This window comes from Pangasianodon hypophthalmus, chromosome 18 (genome assembly GCF_027358585.1).
Source record: "Pangasianodon hypophthalmus isolate fPanHyp1 chromosome 18, fPanHyp1.pri, whole genome shotgun sequence".
In the NCBI taxonomy this organism is placed as follows: Eukaryota; Metazoa; Chordata; class Actinopteri; order Siluriformes; family Pangasiidae; genus Pangasianodon; species Pangasianodon hypophthalmus.
Window position 1 is genome coordinate 13,200,159 of NC_069727.1, and position 20,288 is coordinate 13,220,446.

Below are 20,288 nucleotides of genomic sequence, written 5' to 3' on the forward strand. Positions count from 1 at the left end.
CTGATCTCTTGACAGGTGCCATTGTAATTTGATAATCAATGTTATTCACTTCACCTGTCAGTGGTCTTAACGTTATGGCTGATTGGTGCACATCTTAAAGGTGCCACCTTAGTGATCAGGAAAGCTGCATTTTGGTACCTTTTCTTCTGAGTGTGAGGTACTAGACCCTATACTGAACTATGGCTAAGGTAAGGATCAGACGCTGGACAACTTTTTTTGATAAGCTATCAATAAATTAATCAATCAATCAATTAACACACTGAAGTATATTAGGCGAGCTGTTAAAAATATCGCCTTAGAAAGAGCTTTCAAAATTGAGAGATACTTCAGACATTTGCTCCGTAGTCTATCCATGCGTGTGTGCGCGCGCGCTCGTGTCTGTGACCGCTTCACGTCACGCAAAAAAAAAAAAAAAAAAAACGAAGGTGATGACGAAAGCAGTCGATGCCTCACTTTGCGAGCCCCCCCACACACCCCCACCCCCCCGCTTCCCCACCCCGCATCTCTTAACCGTCCGCACGCGCGACTTTGGACCACCAGGATGTTTATGATGATGATGCTCAAGCTGATGCTGTTGCTGCTTAATGCAAAGATCTGAGACTGAGAGAAGGCAAACGTGTCGAAAAACAGGCAGTTCTTTACAAAAAAATACTTCTGCAAATATAAAAAAGACCCAACAGATTCGGGATATACACTTTTTCACAACTAAACGACCGTTAATCCGATTTGCAACTCTTTTAAACATTTGTTTCCCCACTTATGTCCCGCAAATCGTCCGAGCATGACTACACGCTCCGCAGCATGACCAACCTGATGGGCGAGATGAGGAAGAAAGCGGGAGGAGGCGGCGATGACAGCGGAGAACGGACTCTCATCACCGCTCCGTCCAACACGAGCCTCACGAGCCTGGCCGCCTCCGCCTCCTCGCGCGCCTCCTCCGACGCCGCGTGCGCTACCTCCACCGGGGACTTGGAGCGCGCCGCCCGGAAGAACTTCCAGCGCGATGGTGCGCCGGCCTTCGTGCGCGTGCTGGCGCTGCTCGCTGCACTCGGCGGCTTCCTGTCCGGATACGACGCCGGCGTGGTGTCCGGGGCCATGCTGCTCCTCAAGCGCGAGCACAACATCACACTGCCGTGGCACGAGCTACTCGTCTCGGGCACCGTGGCCGCCGCGGCTCTCTCCGCTCTCGCGGGCGCTTTTCTGAACGACGTGTTCGGCAGGAGAGCGTGTGTACTGCTCGCCAGCTTCGCCTTCTTCCTCGGCGGGATCGTGATGGGCTCTGCGCCGAACAAGGAGGCTGTTTTGATCGGCCGGCTTATTGTCGGAATCGGGATCGGTAAGAAGCGCTGTGTGCTTGTTCACTAGTCTATGAGGGGAAGACAAATCGCAGTTAATGGATGAAGCCGAAAAACAGTGCACATCAAGCCAGGTTAATATGTACAAATAGCCTAGAAAATACGGTAGATCTTTTTTTTTTATTTACACCAAAAAAACGCATCAGTTGACACGCTCTGAAAAACTTTACTCCAAAACGCCGAAGCTGGGAATCTCTACTCGCGCGCAGACTGAGGATGCCTGCAAGTCCCAGGCTTCTGTGTTTCATAGGCTGCTTGAGATTCGAAATAACAGTTTGCATGGGTAGTGTTAAGTATTGCATTCTTGTAGAACTGCAAACGCGCGTTTTACACGCAATAAAAAAGATAAATGGATAGATCCAAAACTGTACTACGTCTAAACAGTAATCACACCGGTTAAATCGCTGTATTGCTGCTTTGCACGGTTACATTATGTTCCCCAAAGTACACTGTCCTTAAATGGTCCTTAAATAAGTTTTAAAGACACACCCTGTTGCAGAGGTTCTCAGAAGTTTTGTATCCAGGAATCCCTTTAACTATAATAATAATAATAATAATAATAATAATAAAAGTTCCATGAGCCACCTCAGTACAGATTAATTTCATTAACATTATTTAAATGTTTGCTATAATATTTTGTCTTTTTTGTTATTGAGGTTTGCATTGAATCCATTCAATTCAAGGAACCAATCATACCAGCTAATAACTATAACACTTAATAATAACTTTGATAATGGTAGGCTGTGATTTCACACCATTGTAACAAATTGAAAATAATAAAAGTCCTGGTCCCTCTGACATTGCTTCATAGACCCCTGAGAGTCCCTGGACCCCAGTTTGAGAACAACTGCCATAGTGCCATATTTATCATCAACACAAATAATAAACAGAATTAGCTAGCTAGTCTGCTTTCCAGAGCTACAAATGTTACCTATATCTACGATATTGTGGCTCTGTTTGCCTTTTTTATGGAAGATGGTGAATATGAAAGTATTTGTTTACCAGTGAAAATGAAAATGAAATGTCTTACATTTCAGGATTTTATATATGTATATATATATATATATATCATCAATATATTTGGACATATATATATATATATATATATATATATATATATATATATATATATATATACTGTATATGTCCAAATATATTGATGATTAGCTAATTAAATCCCTACTAAATCATTCATTAGGTCATCCCTACTGATATAAAATGCTTAAAATGTAAACAATGCATAGGCGATGTACATGCCCTTACAAAATACAAACATAGAGGCACACTATGATTTTTCATTTCATTTTGCATTGTGAAGACAAGACAAATGTTAGCATAGCATAGCATTTGTATGAATGTTTGTTTATTTTAAACATAATATTCTAAGCATCTTGAGGATGGATATACATTTCAGTTCCACCATGGTAACTGTCACAAAAGACAGTTTTCTTTTCTGAAAGTGAGTTCTCTAGATTTTGAAGAAGCATTTCATCTGTGCAATGTATAGACCAAACAGAAAGCATTATTGAACACCTGCGTTGGCCAAGTGAAATCGATAAACACATCCATATTCTGCTGTAACCCATGTTGCCTTGATAATAAGAATGCATTGCCCTCCATATTGATTCAACGATATCAAAGCAATATTCAGAGATCACCAAGAGTCAGAAAAAAAAACTAGGCCTTATATTTTTTATGACCTGCACAATGTTACAAGCAACTTTTATATTAAGCACTGCACTGAAAGTCTCAAGTGCACATTTGTGGTTCGAAATTTCTTATCTTCTGCTGGTTTATTGCTTTGGCTAATTAGGATCAACACAGACGACAGTATGACAGACACTGACAGTATGTCCTGCAGTGATTTTTCCATCAGAATCCAAGCCTATTTTTTAAGTCCTATAATCAGGCACAATTTATGTCAAGACCCCATGTTAGAAACCATGGCTAGGAGCCTGGCAGATAGTAGAGATAAACACATTCTGGTGCTAAATCTCATGAATAATGTTGGATGGGACTGAGAGCAAACCATTTATTAAGTGTAGGACTATGCGCTCTTTTTTTTTAATCTCTGAATGCTAAAAGAATGATCGCAGTTTGCTGTGGCTTGTCCTCTATATACACAGCAGCGTCAGACCTTTTAACACCTTCTTGAAGTAATAGAGAAAAACATCCTGTTTCACTGACAAAATGGAATTAATTGTATTTGCAATGGAAAATAATAAAAATAATATTTTTCTGATGTAAACTAACATGGCACTAATAAAGTATAATGACTTGTCCTTTTCCAACTGAGTGACCCACTGCGCACTGACACCTAATCATCACCTTGATATCTACGTCTAATTAGGCAGGTATTTGTGTAGCTTTCCTCACTAATTATTTTGCCCACATATTCTGGCAGTCTGTCTTAATCAACATATTGGCACTCATTAACAAATTGCTTAGTATTTTCTGTTACCAAAAGGTCAAATCTGTCTGTTTGTCAAGCAAATAAATGTCATACCTTCCCGTTGACTCCGCTGGCTTCCAATTTGAGCGGTTTAGCCCAATTATTCGTGAGTTGCCCTTTGTGCCAGCACACCAGTGAAACAGTTCATGGTGAACCAGAGCCACTTTAGCCATGAGAATAGATGACCTTTAGCCATTGTCATCATTCAGCATGAAGATTTCAACAAAAAAGAATGGCAAAACGCTTAGAATTTGTTCTCTAGAGCTTATTTCACACTCAAGTCCTGTTCTTATAGTACATATAATAGTTTCTGCTCCACCAACAATTAGCTGTGGTGTCTGAAAAATTCTGCAGTTAAAAGACCCTTATAACCTCTGAAAGATCTTTGCTCAGCAGTAGTCAGTAGAAAAATGGGAGTTCTCTTAGGACTCCTTTGGCCTCTAAGAGGAGAGGTTAAGCTCTCTGTCTTCATGTGTCTGCAGGGAGAAGTCATTAAAAGCAATTTTGACCTCTACTATTAAGTCAGAACCTCTCTTTCAATTTTACAGCAATCCCAGGCTAATCTCTTTTGGCCATTAAATTTTAAACAGGTCATTTTGGCCTAAACAAAACAAAATTGTTAAGACCAGGTTCTGATAGCAAAGATTTCATTCACTATCAGTAATAATGAGAGTCATTGTTTTCCTCCCTACTTACTCCTCACAGTTTACTCTCACATTCATACAAGTGAGACTGCAGGAGATTATAAATTTGCCCTGGAAAATATAATCATTGTTGTGCAGGATTTTGTGTCGAAGGAGCGGTATGACAATTACCAAAAACTGTTTTAATGCACAAAAGATCTGGAAGACATTACTATTAAATACACACACAATATATATATATATATATATATATATATATATATATATATATATATATATATATATATACATACACAAACACACACACCATCCACTTTATTTGGAACACCTGTACACCTGCACATTCATGCAGTTATCTAATCAGCCAATCATGCAATCATGTAGCAGCAGCGCAATGCAAAAAAATCATGCAGATACAGGTCAAGAGCTTCAGTTAATATTTACATCAAACATCAGAATGAAGAAAAAGTGTGATCTCTGTGACTTTGTTCATGGCATGGTTGTCGGTGCCAGATGGGCTGGTTTGAGTATTTCAGAAACTGCTGATCTCTTGGGAGTTTCACACATAACAGTATAGAGTTTACACAGAATGGTCGATCAGTCATCAATATCAAAACATGATGTATATAACAACCACAGCTTTTATGGATGAGTAGATGTGTCTGAGTGGAGCACACGCTTTTTAAAAGTCTAATGAAACGTCAATAAGAGTCGTCGACGCAGAGTATTGATTAACCTCATGTGAGCAGGGAGCGAGGAGTTCCCATGGCAACAGGTGCATTGTCGACCGAGCAACGGGAGCGTCAGGAAGCACTGAGCAGCAGCTATTAATAGACTTTACAGCAAACGATGATGCTGTGGCCCTTGTCATATGAGTCTGCAAACACATGTTGTTTGTTCTTCCGCGTAAATATCATGTAGACATTTGTTCTGCCCTCGGACTATATCTTTATCTCAGGCTATGGGAAGCAAAAAAGGTGTGTTTTGTTCATATCCAAGCTCTTTTCTCAAATATCATTTGCACAATATGACACCTCCGTGCTGTAATTGGCTCAGGATGAGCATGACTGCCTGGCCTGTCACATCAAAGCTCTCTCAAGAGCCGTCTGATTGACAGGAAGGTTGGAACCATACATTAATAACTATTAATATATTGTACATGGATGTGAAGTGATGTGTTTCAAGGCATTCTAACAAAATAAATATTCATGTTTATTACACAGATTGAGGATTTTTTGACAGAAAACTGATGCAAAAATATTTGCTGTCAATACCATATCAAACTGCAAAACATCATTTATTGTATGAGTACTGTCTCATAAAACCAAAGGGCTGAACTCCTAATTACCACTTAAGGGGCAACATTAAAGCACTAAGTGTTTCCTAACCTAGTCAAACAGTACTTGTACTGGTATCACAAAAACCCCTTCCTTCAGAGCAAAGAGGCATAGTCATGTTTATGACACAATTTCAATGTTCCAAAGATTTATGGGCAGGTGCATGGCTGAACTAAATTGAATGTGATTTATAGATTGCCACAAGAACATGTGCTCTGTCTCATAAATGTTGTCTGCCCAATTCTCACCTCTTTAACCAAAGGACACCTCCCAGAAGTAGCTGCTTTAATAAGAGCCAAAATTACACTTTGGCATTGTGCTTGAAGTGATGGCTTTCATTTTGGGTAAATCACATTTATATTCCACCTGAGTCCTCATAATTTTTTTAATGTGGTTGCTCCGAAATAAAGCTTTTCATTACCTCAAAATAGAAACCTGGGATTTGGTAGGCAGTTATTGTTTATAGATAAGCTTTAGTTTCCTGTTTATATGCAATTTCTGTGATACCTATGTGAAATTGGTTATAAACAGCATATTGTAATATTTAACTCAATATGTGTATCTGTGTGCAAAAGCTGCCACAACAGCTTCAGTATGCTGTCTCTGGAACTGTACTGGAGGGATGAACAACCTTCAGTCCAAAATCCCATAAGTTTTCAATAGGGTTTCTTTCTTTCTTTCTTTCTTTCTCTCTCTCTCTCTCTCTCTCTCTCTCTCTCTCATGTGCATCGTTGTTCCCATGGCAGTGAACTCCATGTGCTACTGTTTTTTCTAGTCTTGTCTCAGCCCCTGCCCTGTCATTGGTTTGTTACCTATTGTTTGTTCACCTGTTCTGTGTTAGTACTTGATTAGTTTGTTTATGCATACCCTGCTCCATGAATGGTGTTTTAGCGGTCGTGTGGTTAGCAAAACAGCTTTACACACCAGACTAATCAATTTGACCATTGCGTTTTGTGTTGGAACAGCTAGTGTTGTCCAAAAATAAGCCCATATTATTAATATATAAGTGACTGGATGACACACAGTGGGTGATTAAACACTGGGTGATTAGAAAGTGGGTGGTTATACACTGGGTGATTATAGAGTGGGGAAAAACAGGAAAGGGAAAATTGTCTGGTGATTATAAGTAACTGGGTTATTATAGAGAGGAAAACTGATTGCTGATTAGGAAATATGCGTGTCTAATGCTTAGATGTAAGGGTATACAAGACCCAGGATTTGTTGCATTTTTATTATCACATGTTGTATTATAATTAACCACTTTTGCCGAATTTAGTATGCCATAATTTATACAGAAATGTTTTAAAGCCATCTATTTTTTTAGATGCCACAGTTAAACCTAGTGACCAAAATAGTAAATAATCAAAGACTATACATGAAATATGTAACGTATTTAAGGGTGATTATTTATATCAACTTGATGCTTGTTTTGAGAATTTTGCTATGTGATTCTAGGAGAGAATCAAGCATCTAAACAACTTCTTCAGTGTATCAGAAATCTCAGTCTGGGATTATTGGCATTCTCTAATTCATGACCCCACATCTATTATATTTTCCATTAATTTCCATCTTTTCACTCATGCAGGGATTGGCTCCATGACTGTCCCTGTATATATTGCTGAGTCTTCACCGCCGCAAATGAGAGGGCAGCTGGTCACCATCAACACGCTCTTCATCACCGCAGGCCAGTTCGTGGCCAGCCTCATTGACGGAGCATTCAGCTACGTACAACATGGAGGATGGAGGTTTGGGCTCCACAGATATTCTTATTCACTGGTTCTGTACTGCGCAACAGCACAATCACTATCTTGTTAGGCCTGCACTTCAGCCAAAGCAGTTCAATTGGGCTAAATATGTTGGATTTGGTATAGCATGATGAGAATGGCTAATAGGGGTCATTTTAAGTTCACTACAATCAATAGTGTTCTTTTGGCTCTCTGACTCACTGTTTGTCACTCACATAAACACCCTCTGTTTGTTACTGTCTGTCTGAGGTGATTTATTATACTGATTCAATTGAATCTACTGTAATATGTGGGAGTGAATGTGAGTTATGAATTGAAAGAGACTGAGATTTACCTTGTCTGCTTGTGCTCCGAGCCTGGCACTCGGCTGGCTTTCCTGATAACGAAAATGAAGCTGTCATGGTTTGTGGTGAATGGATGAGTCATGCAATATGAGATCTTTCTACAGCATAGGTTTGTGTGATGTGCAATATAACCACAATCAAGAGTTCTGCAGACGTGGAAAGGGTGCTACTAGATTTATTTTATTTGCAGCACATATGCCAAAACCCATATAGGCAGAAACAGTATGTTGCCTAATCAATGATATTCTGACTATTGTGTATGAGGTTCAAAAATAATCCTAGATGCATTTTAGAATTGTGTACATTTATTCATCTGTCGCATTCTTTTATGCAATATGAGGCAGAATCCATTGACACGGCCAAGCAGCTGGTACTCTGGCAGTCCTGGTATATGTACATACTAGCACCTAGCACTTGTACATAATATAGGAAGTTGATGTTTCTCTTGGATGCATCCCTTATGGTGAAAATACAACCCTGCTCTCCTACATGCTCATGAGGTTCAGTGAAAAGGCTGAATATATAGTAAATCTGGACAGATTTCTCAGAAACAATTTCAATTCAGCCTTGGTTTCTGAAATGAGTCATGAATTATACGATGGGTTGTTTGTTGAATGAGTTGTTTGTTGAATCCTTAAGGTGGCACTTATGAAATTAACCACAAATATTCACTGCACTTATAGGATTCTTCCAATTTACAGTGTTTCTGCCTTAGTTAACTGCAAATTAATGATGCCAATGGTTCATTAAAATACAGATAGTAAGCAAAAAAGTTCTAAAGATAATAGGTATGGTTCTGAAGGATTGTGGGTTTTATTTTTAGCACTGCCATATAGCCACTGTTGGGCCATCATGTCCTTAACCCTCAACTGCTTGTATGTTGAATGTGTTCTACCCTAATAGTGTGGGCCAGTAGTACCAGAGTACCAAAGTACCAGAACCCTTATAAGGTTCATCATCTTTATAAGGTTCTGGAAACTGGAACTGTGTTTTTTTTTTCCTCATGGATGTCCCTCTCTGCTGGTACAGATACATGCTGGGTTTGTCAGCCTTGCCTGCTCTGGTGCAATTCCTGGGATTCCTCTTTTTGCCTGAGAGTCCTCGCTGGCTCATCCAGAAGGGTCTTACCCAGAAAGCTCGGCGTGTGCTCAGCCAGATCCGAGGTAACCAGAACATTGATGAGGAGTATGACAGCATCAAGAGCAGCATCGAGGAAGAGGAGAAAGACAGTGCAGGAGGTGAGTAATACATCTGAGCTGTACAACAAACAAATGCATACTTATTTTATTTTTTTGTTATTGTTCTTTTATTTTATTCTATTTTCAACCTCAGTGAACGGTGAAATTTTTGTCTTTAACAAATTTCAAGAAGAACTGGTGGCTGTATAACCATAGTACAGAGACAGCATTGGTACATGTTGTGAATGACCTGAGGCTTAATGTCAATGCATGTGAAATATCTATTTTAGTCTCAACTGACCTCATTGTTGCATTTTACAGTTGATCACAAGATCCTTATCTTTTGTCTTGAAAATTGGGTAGGTCTCTCAGGGACAGTATTAGAATGTCTTAAGTCATATTTGATAGAGAGTTTCTTGTTGCTTTAGGAAATAATTTATCAAAAATGTTCTGTTAGCTGTGGAGTTCCACAAGGTTCCATTTTAGGGCTTTATTGCTCTTCTAAAGCAATAGTGCTAAATCTAGAAAATAAAATCAGGAAACATTAGATTAAATTTCACAGCTTTGCTAATGATGCAAAACTACATTTCCATTCCATCTGAATGTCAAAATACTTTTGGTAGAGTAATCAGCTTATATTTCTTTGTGGATGTCTCACAACTGGGTGCAAATTTCCATTCTGTTCTCCATTCTTGTTTTATTCCTCATGTAAGAGGAATTAATAGTTATTATTATTGTTGTTGTTGTTGTTGTTGTCATTGTTATTGTCGTCAAAATCATTGTTACCGCTGTTCTTGTTGTTGTTGTTCAGTCCTGTGGCTGAAAACCTTACATTCCTCTCTGTGAGCCCAGACATTGGGTAGTAATCATCATCAGCTGAGCTCAGAAAAGCCACTCATGTCTGACAGATTGATCCTATTTCCTGAGCAGAAGTGTTCTGAGCTTTGAGCAAAGCCAGTGCAAGGTCACACAGAGGGTCAAGAGGAGCTATGGAAATTGGCTATGCTCTGTGAGCCATTGGCCCTGACACAGAGTTGTATAGCACCAGTGATCCCCTGGAGGACCTGTGCGGCAGTACCCGCACCGTTTGTCCTCATTGCTAGCATAAGGCAGTTTAAGCATTCACCCAATGCCACAAGGTTGCCTTGCTATGCTGCTGGACAGTTTGGTGCCAGTATTGTTTAAATATTTGTCAATAGTCTCGATGCTAGCTGGCAGGCATAGCTGCTATCATAAGCTCTCACCAACACACGACAGCTATGTTAAGCTCTCGCCATGTTAAGTAGCTATGTTAAGCTCTCTCCAACGCATGAATAATACATAATAGCAGGTTGTGTTGTGTTGAGTTTCTGAAAGATTTGAACTTTTCCAGATTTCGTTGCGTTACAACCTGGAACATTTGAAGGTGTTTTTTTTTTAATTATGACAAAAATGTTAATGCTACCACCACCATGCTTCACTGTGGGGATGGTGTTCTCAGGGTGATGAGTACTGCTAAGTACATTTTGTGCCAAGGCTAAAATGTTCATTGGTCTTATCAAACCAGGGGATCTTTTTATCTACATGTTTGCTGAGTCACCATCATGCCTCCAACAAGCAAACTCATATGGATTTTTCTTCCACACTATATAAGTGGTGTTCTTGTTCTTTTGTCAATTTTGGAGAGACATCCTGTTCTTGCTATTGTCACTGTGGTGCCCCATTTTCTCCACTTGTTGATAATGGCCTTCATAATGTTCTATGGTAGATCTAATGTTTTGGAAATTCCTTTGTACCCCTCTCCTGATCGATACCTTTTCACAATGAGATCCTGTACATGCTTTGTAAGCTCTTTGTGGACCATGGCTTCAGCAGGCAGATGAAACCATAAAGTTGTCAAGAAAATCCTACAGAAACAGCTGATCTTTATTTGGGGTTAATCAGAATCACTTCATTGATGGCAACTGTATGATGATTACTTTTGAACATGAGTTCAATGAATCTGATTAGCTAATTCTGAGCACAGTCACATCCCTCATTATAAAAGGGTGTGCACACCAGATTGTTGTAAGCTTTTTCTTTTTTTCCCTTAAAATGGTTCTATTTGTTTTTGAATTTTGTTGGCTGCTATATCACATTAAAGGTGGAAAAAGATCTAACATGGTATATGTAAATAATTTATAAACTATATGAATCCCCACTTCCATGATGTGGGCTATCTTGTTCAGATTCACACTGGTCTATTCTTAATGTCAAATTAATATAATAGGAGAACATAATGAAGAACTGTTTGTGTCCATGATCTTAAACCAATTTGAGTCAAAGAGAGATAATAAAGTAGATCATATGACTCATAGTATTCAAACTTTTAAATGGTACCTGACTGAGTTACGAAACAGCAAATTTTTCTGTACAATAGGTACTGATAAGAAAAATCTGTAAATTGCTTTTAAATTTGGTCTGAAAGCATCACACAAAGCTCATAACAATTATGACAGTTCTCAAATTGAGCAATTTGTGCAAGACAAAGACTTTGTAGCTCTCTGAAAAATGGAAGACCATCTAGGGTAGTGGAAGCTAAAGGTCTCTCACTCAGACCATGTAATTGAGTGGACTGCTATAAGCCAGAGGCCTTAGGGCCATCTCTCTCTCTCTCTCTCTCTCACACACACACACACACACATACACACAGATGCAATGTTGCATCCCTCACCTTTCAGATGTGTAATGTCACTGGTCATTGCCTTCAAACAAGGGAGTGGAGAAGAAAACACCACTCAACTACACACTGCCTGGACATGTCAAACCCATTTCTATAACAGTGAGAAGTCTTCCTTAGTTTTGTTTTCTTTCACCAAATCAGATTGTGCTTGACTTTACTTCAATGACAAAAAATTTTTATTCTGATTATATACATACCCAGAGAAGCTTCATTATAGTTTAAACAGTTTAACGCTCTGGGTTACTGATCAGAAGGTTGGGGATTCAAGCCCCAGCACAGCCAGCCTGCCACTATTGGGCCCTTGAGCGAAGCCTGTAACCCTCTCTGATCCAAGGACACTGTATCATGGCTAACCCTGTGTTCTGACCCCAACTTCTTAACAAGCTGGTATACACTAAGGAAAGAATTTTGCTGCATTGCAGTGTATATGTGCGAAATAAAGGCTTTCTTTCTGTCTTTTCTAAATGTTATTAGCCAAGTACATTAGCCCAGTAATTTGCTACAGTGGAGCTCTCACACAAGGCAGCACGGTGGCACAGCAGGAAGCATTGCTGCCTCACAGCTCCCAGGTCCTGGTTCAATTCTGAGCTCATGTTACTGTCTGTATGGAGTTTCACATGTTCCCTCCATGTCTACATGGGTGTCCTAAAGGGTTCTCCAGTTTCCTCCCACCTCCTAAAATCATGTTGGACTGGCTACAGTGAATTGTCCATAGGTGCAAATGAGTGTGTTAATGTGTGTACATGGTGCCTTACAATGGACTAGCATCCCATCCTGGTTGTATTCCCACCTTGTTCTCTGAGTTTCCAGGATAGGCTTCAGAACCTCTGAGACCCTGACCAGGATAAAGCACTTACTCACTCACTTAAGATGGAGGAATGAATGAGTTCTCACACAAAAACAGAAAGTTACAATGACCGTACAAGCATATAATGAAGAATTAAATACAGCGCCTCCATTTTGTTTTCTCCAAAGCCCACCCCAAAACACATGCATCCAATATGTACAGGTCTATGTTCAATAGGCAGCAGGAGATGGTTGAGGAACAGTCATACCAAGAATAAAATTTGTATATGGGCATGGGTGCTCTTCAGCACAGGATACTTTGTGTGTGCATTCATATAAATCAATCAGCAAACTGTTTAATGTCTGTAGAGATCAGAGTTTGGTATGATTGATGAGAGACACCGCTTGGGGGTAGGAACTGTTGCTGTTTCTTGTGGTCCTGGATTTAATTGCTCTGAATTGTTTCCCAGAAGAGAGGACGTTGTATCTTGGGTGAAGAAGGGTCAGCAAAGATTTTGCTTGCTCAATCCCTGGTGAGTGTATAGGTTCTGGAGGGTGGGCAGGTTACAGCTAATTATTTTCTCTGCTAATTATTTTCACATTAGATGATGTGGTGCAATGTGCATTATATGTGATACGTGTATCTAAAATATTTATTTGAAATACAAAATACCATTCTGTGATTTGTATTTAATGATAGTGGTAAAAAAAAAATCTAAGTGTAATTTGTATTAAAATGCTTTTTTGTTTGTAAAATAACATGTGTGTTCATGTGTGTTCATGCTTATTCACATATGTTTAATAAAAAAAGGAAGGCATTATTTGGAAATGTTATTAGGAAGTATATAATTATAGTTCCCCTATGTATCCTTGTGTCAGGGATTTGTAGTGGAAGCGGATGCAAGTGCAGATTTTTATTATGTGACATATAAACAAACAACCAAAACTGTGAAAACAAGAACCATAAACCTGAACAGAAGATACAAGGCAAAAACATGCAGGCTATGAGCGAGACTGTGGCGCGCACACACAATGACACACGAACAGCACAACAACAAAAGCTTGATGATAAGATGCTGAAAAACAGGAACTTATATAGTGGTGCTAATCAAGGTGAAGCGAGACACAGGTGAGAGTGATTGAGACATGTGACGTGCTGGGGCTGATGGGAAGTGTAGTTCACTCCCCCTTGGCAATATCATGACATCACCCCCCACCTTTAACGCACGGTTCCAAAACCACGAAACACAGTTACGAGAGGGTTCTGGACAGTCATGTGAGATGTCTCTATGCTGATAAAGGCCCATAGGCCAACAAAGTTCTTGGAGGAGATACCCTTAGCATAGCCGGCAGGAGGCACGACGTCCTCCACAAGGCAGTGAGGTGGAGCTGGCATGAAGTCCAAAGAGGAGCATGAGAGTATAGCGATGTCCTCCGTGGAGCCAGAGAGGAGAACGATGAACTCCACGAGGCAAGAGGGGGTAGCGACGTCCTCCATGTTACAAGAGGTGGGGAGCAATGTACACCACGAAGCAGGGGGAGGAGCGATGTCCTCAGCGGAACAAGGAGGCGGAGTGATGTCCTCAGTGGAATAGGAAGGCAGAGCGATGTCCGAAGTGGAGCGGGGTGGCATAGTGACGTCCTAGACGTCACAGGGAGACTGAGTGATGCCCATGGTGAGGCCGTGAGCTGTAATGGCATCCTCTGCAGGGCAGAAGGATAAAGGGTCATCCTCAGTGGAGCAAGGAGGCAGAGCGAAGTCCTCCGCAGAGCAAGGAGGCAGTCCCGAGGGTGGGAGATGGTTCTAGTTAGCATTTCCTCTCAAGGAGGGCTTCTTCCGCTGCATCAATCTGCTGCATCCATGTTTGGTCAAGCGTTCTGTCAGGGATTTGTAGAGGAGGCAGATGCAAGTGCAGATTTTTGTTATGTGCCGTATAAACAAACAACAAAAACTGTGAAAACAAGAACCATAAACCTGAACGGAAGATACAAAGCAACAACATGCAGGTTACTGTATGAGTGAGACTGTGGCATGCACGACAACACACAGGGTATGTGGTGTTGGTAGCTGAGTGGTTAAGACATTGGACTACTAGCTGGAAGGTCATGAGTTCAAACCCCAGCACTGCTACTGTTGGATCCCTGAGCGAGGCCCTTAACCCTCCAATGCTCAAGTGTATAAATGAGGTAAATGTAAGTCTCTCTGGATAAGGGTGTCTGCCAAATGCCATAAACGAACACAGCAAAAGCTTGTCAATAAGATGCTGAAAAAAGGGAATTTATATAGTGGTGCTAATCAAGGTGAATTAAGACACAGGTGAGGGTGACTGTGATGTGCTAGGGATGATGGGAAGTGTAGTCTGGTGCCCCTTTGGTGGTATCATGACACCTTGGAACATTTTATTCCAGGCTTTTACCAGCTTTATTCAGCTAAAGGTCTAATCAATAAGAGAACTAATCATTTGTGTTCCTTCAAAAATACTCCAGTATTTTCTTAATGCAAAATACTGTATTTCTTCATACATCTTTGATATCAATGTTTTATTCCATTTTATTCCACTAGTTTATTTTGACACATCATTGGAGTTTATTGGGTTGTGCATCAAAATGCATATTGGTGTATTTTTGCCCATCCCTGGCTTTAGTTTGACCCTTACTCTGACAGTGTATCACCAGATCAACATTGACCTATGTAGATTGTACATTTTAATTAATTCAGAAGTTCAATCCTCTGCTGAGCCTTCTTGGCAACTGAGTCGATTCAACAGCAGTGACTCTCAAGCTCTGTATACTCCAACATCTTTCAACCAAATCTTGAAAGACAAAGTCTAAGGGCTTTAAAATGCCAGAACTTTACTTATGGTTAAGATACATAAAAAAAGAGAATCATATTTCAGTTCAGGACAGCCTGTAGTTTTCAGAACTGCATGTCGTAATTCTGAATCCTAAATATGTTGCTCTGGAAAAGGGCGTCTGCTAAATGCTGCAAATGTAAATGTAAGCTTAGTAGAAAATTTCAAATTCTTTTCTATATGAAGAGTTTTCCCAGGCTGCCAGACATATGTTTATTTTGACTTGAGGCAGCCTTGTTTGAGACATTTAATACATTTGACAATTTGACACTACACACAAAAATATACATATTTGACATCCGTCATACAGATAGCTACATGCTCCAAATATAGCATGCAGTGGAAGTTGGTGTCATAGGTTCAACACAAAGAAAATGCACACATTATCATTAATAACCCTTAATTCTGAATACCAAATTTGAATTTGGAGTTGAATATAATATACAGTTGAATATAAATTCCTTAGGCTGTTTTCAAACGTATTGTGATGATGTATGCAAAAAGGTGAGGTGTGGATATTGGGGTAGATCTGAAATTGCTGGTTCATAGTGCAGTACAACCAGCATGCAATCATTGTCAAATTCTTAAAGAAACAAAGAGAGAGAGAGATGGACATGGGAGTAGAGGGAATTAATTGCATTGCCTAGCTCGTTTGATCTCAACTGAATTGTTATTACATGATAAAGACTAAACATTCTTGTTCATTTGCACAATGCTTTTATATGTCCTTAAATTGGTTAGGTAACAATAGAGAGCAACCTCCCATTACGGCACCATCCTCTACGCCTTCTTTTGGCTGATACAATTTAAAAGCGATTTCCCAGGGTCATAAACCATGTTCATCTGAGCGGTGATTCATTTCATGGACATTTTGATCTCTTTGTGGTTTAATGATGCTGTCTATTTTTATACGATGATAAACACAGTATCTAATTCAGGTTCTTATATTTATGTGCCAGCTACGGGTCAGGCAGCTTCTTTGAAGCTTGCACAATGAAGCATGAACATTGGAGAAATGGAGGCTGTATTAATGGATTTGCTCAGGGAATTAATAATTCACAGTTTTAGGATTTCAAGAAACTCTTTCAGAGCTTGTCTGCCGAAAACAGCTGACTGTCCCATTAGATTCAGTATATGGGAATCATAACTTTTTATTTTGTGTGTGTGTATGTGTGTTTCACTTGCAAATATCACTATAATTGTTTCATCTGTTTACTGTCTAGCTTGATAAGTACTAATTGTTTCTCACAGTGTTACACATTTTTAACACCCTAAACACTTCTGTCTTCTTTGCTCGACACTATTAGTCTGTCTCTCATAAGATTTGCAAGTTGTACTCAGAACACACTGTAATTGGATAGTATGATGCAAGAAGCATTGTAGTCTAATTCATTTCAGTTAATCCAATTTAAAAGGATCATTTTCTCTGTCTCTCTCTGTCCCACCTCAGATTTATGCCCCCAGAGGTAAAAGATGAATAGACGGTTTTGAGACTGCCTTTTAATCAGTTTTTTGTTTTCATTTGTGTTTTTGACATCTGTAAGTATTTCTTTTCCATGATGCCTCAATTGTCCTGTTTAGCTGATTATGTGAAAGGACATTAGTCAGACATAATAAAGCCTATTCACCACTTCCCTCATATGAGCTCTCATTAGTGGGGAATTAAAGCGTGATGCGGAGGATCTTTCACCATGCAGATGAAAGCTTAATGCAGGCAGATAGGAGTCTTTTCAGGCAGAGAAAGTTAGGTGGAGCCATTTGATGTCCACTCAGCGCCTGCCATCATTAAGCATTGATGGATACAGCAAGCTCATATTTCGGAAATGTTACCAACGCTTTCTGGACATTTTGCTTGGAATTCTCCAATTCAGCTCTCTAGCCTCCAGCACAAGCCTCGAGAAGGAAATCTAATCAAAATCTACCCAGGGTCTCTATTTTGTAGTAATCACTTGCAGTGGCAAATGAGCAAAACCCAATTGAGCAATAGTGAGGATTAAAGGCAGAACAAACTGCTCTGTGCCTGGGTACAACTAGACAAGACAGTTAATTATACAACTGTTTGAACTCATCGGCATTAAGAACACACAAATACTCATGCACACATCTGGAAGGATGGCAGTGTTATTACAGAGATACACTTGCTTTTTTGATTACTAAGTATTGAAGATGACACCTCAAGATAAGAATCATGAAGTTCTCCTTCAACAATCCTGCCACTCTGGTTGAGATTTTTAAAAAAAGAATAGTTCACAATTTAAAAATAAATAAATAAATAAGTACACTATATGGGCAAAAGTTTTGGGACACCTGACCATCACACCCATATGTGCTTCTTAAACATATTTAGTCTCCCTTTGCTGTTGTAAGCTCCCTTTGCTGTTATAAGTTCACTAGATTTTGGAGTGTGACTGTGGGGATTTGTACTCATTCAGCCACAAGAGCATTAGTGAGGTCAGATACTGATGTTGGGTGAGGAGGCCTGGGGTGCAGTCACTGTTTCAATTCATCCCAAAGGTATTCAGTGGGGTTGAGGTCAGGGCTCTGTGCGGGTGATGTAAGTCCTTCCACACCAACATTGGAATACCATGTCTTCACTGACCTCGCCTTAGGGGCATAGTCATGCCGGAAAATGTTTGGACCCCTTAGTTCCAGTGAAGGGAAATTGTAATGCTACAGCTTATAAAGACATCTTATACAATTGTGTGCTTCCAACTTTGTGGCAACATTTTGGAGAAGGAGCACATATGGGAGTGATGGTCAGATGTCCACAAACTTTTGGCCATATAGCGTATAACACATGCAGATGAGAGAAACAGAACATATAAATTAGGGCCCTGTCTTTGTGATAATAACATGAGCAAATATAAGGTTCAAATTCACAGTGTTTTTGTGTGTGGTGTAGCTGATATATTCCTGGTACGTACCTGACCATCAGTGCAGGTGGTAGAGTGGCAGTGCAGAGTGGCGTAATTATAAACAGCGGTTGGGTTAGAAAGAATATATTAACAAGAGGTGTGGTTAGGTGATATCCAATTGAATCAGCTATTCTCATTCTCTTTAAAACTGTGTGCAGTGCATCACAGTAACATTTTCATAATAATATCCAATTAAATTTCACTTATACTGTACATTTTAGGATAATATATTCCTGGTACTGTCTGACATAGCTGATGTGTTAGCAAATGTGTTTTCTATCTTTTCATGTGATTTTTTTAGGTGATGCTTTATTCTAATTGTTTTTTATAGAATAACTCAGTCAGCTGTATTTAGTTAGTAGGTTGTTTATGTTGAAATAAATAGAGTATCTCCACAAAACTGGATTGTAAGAAATGGAACAGAATTTCTAAGGTTACATGTTTCAAAAAGTCAAAAGAATACCAATGTATGTGTCTGTGCTAAGAGAGGGTTGCACCACTGTGTTGGTGGATTTCAGCTGTTACACCCTATGTTGCACAACTCCACCACATCAGTGCAGACACTTTCATTTCTTTAGGTAGAAATGAACATTTACATCCAAGCAGATTGGAACATTTACGCCCAACCAGACTGTGGTGCTGTTATTCAGAATGTGTGCTTAGGCCCGCACTAAAACAAAGCCCATAATGAGTAATTATGATACTACAATATGTAGTGCAGATGAAATTAAAACTGGGAAATTTTGGGGTGTAGATACTTCATTGTCTAAAGTTATCCTTCATCTCACAACAACAGAGAATCTTTGATTGCATGCCGTAAGCTGGCCCGAGGCAAGGTATAATGAAATCATTTTGACTGACAGAACAGTGTACTTTAATGGCATGGATAATCAAAAATGTATTTTTATAAACAAATTGTCATTTAAAATATGCTAGAATTATTCTATTGGTCTGTTGTCCTGTCTAATTAGTATGCACTGTTTTGTGTGTTGATTTTCCTGAGTATTTATTGAATATTTTGCACTCGTCTTATACATCAACCAGATGAAGCATTTTGTTCCAATGTATACAAGTTATACAGAGGAATGACAATAAAACTCACCTGAACGTGAACTAGCAGATTTTTAAAAGAAAATCTTTTAATATTTAATAGATCTACCTAAAAAGTCAAGTGCATAAAAGAACATCTTATAACATAATCTAAATAACATGGGAAAATTATAAGCCCTCACACTACTATACCAAATATTATGTCAATACAGCAATGGTGTTATTACTATTTAGGCATACCTACTAGTGTATAATATGCTGGGAATGCAGGCATGAATTCTTGAATGTATATCGACTTTCCACTTGTAACCTTGAGTAGCTTCCATGAGTAATTCCATTTTTTTCTACCTGAAAGGGCTTCTAGCCCCCATATCCATCAGCTTTAAAAGTATATATATTCTAGCATTTTTTCCAAACCAACAGTTGATGACCTGCTCTGCCAAAAATGTATTATGATACTGAACTGTACTTTGGTGTTTGAAAATGTGTCTACAAACAGTTGCATACTGTACTGGAACTGTGATATTTTTTTTGTATGGCTTTCTTCCTGTATGTTTGACATACTACTCCAGCTCTAAGCTGAAGGGATTCAAAAGAAGGATTCAAAAAGAAATCACTGTAATCAGCAGGCCTATTTATGCAACATAATGCAAAACATACATTTACTAAGCTTTCTGTTAGCTTTCGTTAAACAAAGATTCAAACAATAATAATTGTCACAAAGCAACTTATAGAATCCTAGATGTATATTTAGATCCTGAATGAGCAAGCCAGAGGTGAGAGTGGCAAGGAAAATCTCTCCTTGAGGACAATATACAGTAATGTTAAGCTTATATAGCCATACATCATATATTCATTTTGATCCGGACTAATCTTCTAGTCTAGTCTTTTGTAGTTTTTCTGAAATACACAAAACTACAGTTTTTTCT

At 39.3% G+C, this 20,288-nt stretch overlaps 1 protein-coding gene across 1 annotated transcript in view; it reads left to right on the top strand.

Annotated features, from left to right (window-relative positions):
- Nucleotides 1–511: 511 nt before the first annotated feature.
- Nucleotides 512–20,288, top strand: part of LOC113532249 (proton myo-inositol cotransporter) — a 52,383-nt gene continuing 32,606 nt past the window's right edge. The window contains exons 1-3 of the mRNA XM_026923539.3: nt 512–1,336; nt 7,374–7,533; nt 8,907–9,115. Of these exons, the coding sequence (XP_026779340.1) occupies nt 760–1,336; nt 7,374–7,533; nt 8,907–9,115 (946 nt within the window). The 5' untranslated portion in view covers nt 512–759. The remainder of the gene's footprint in view (nt 1,337–7,373; nt 7,534–8,906; nt 9,116–20,288) is intronic.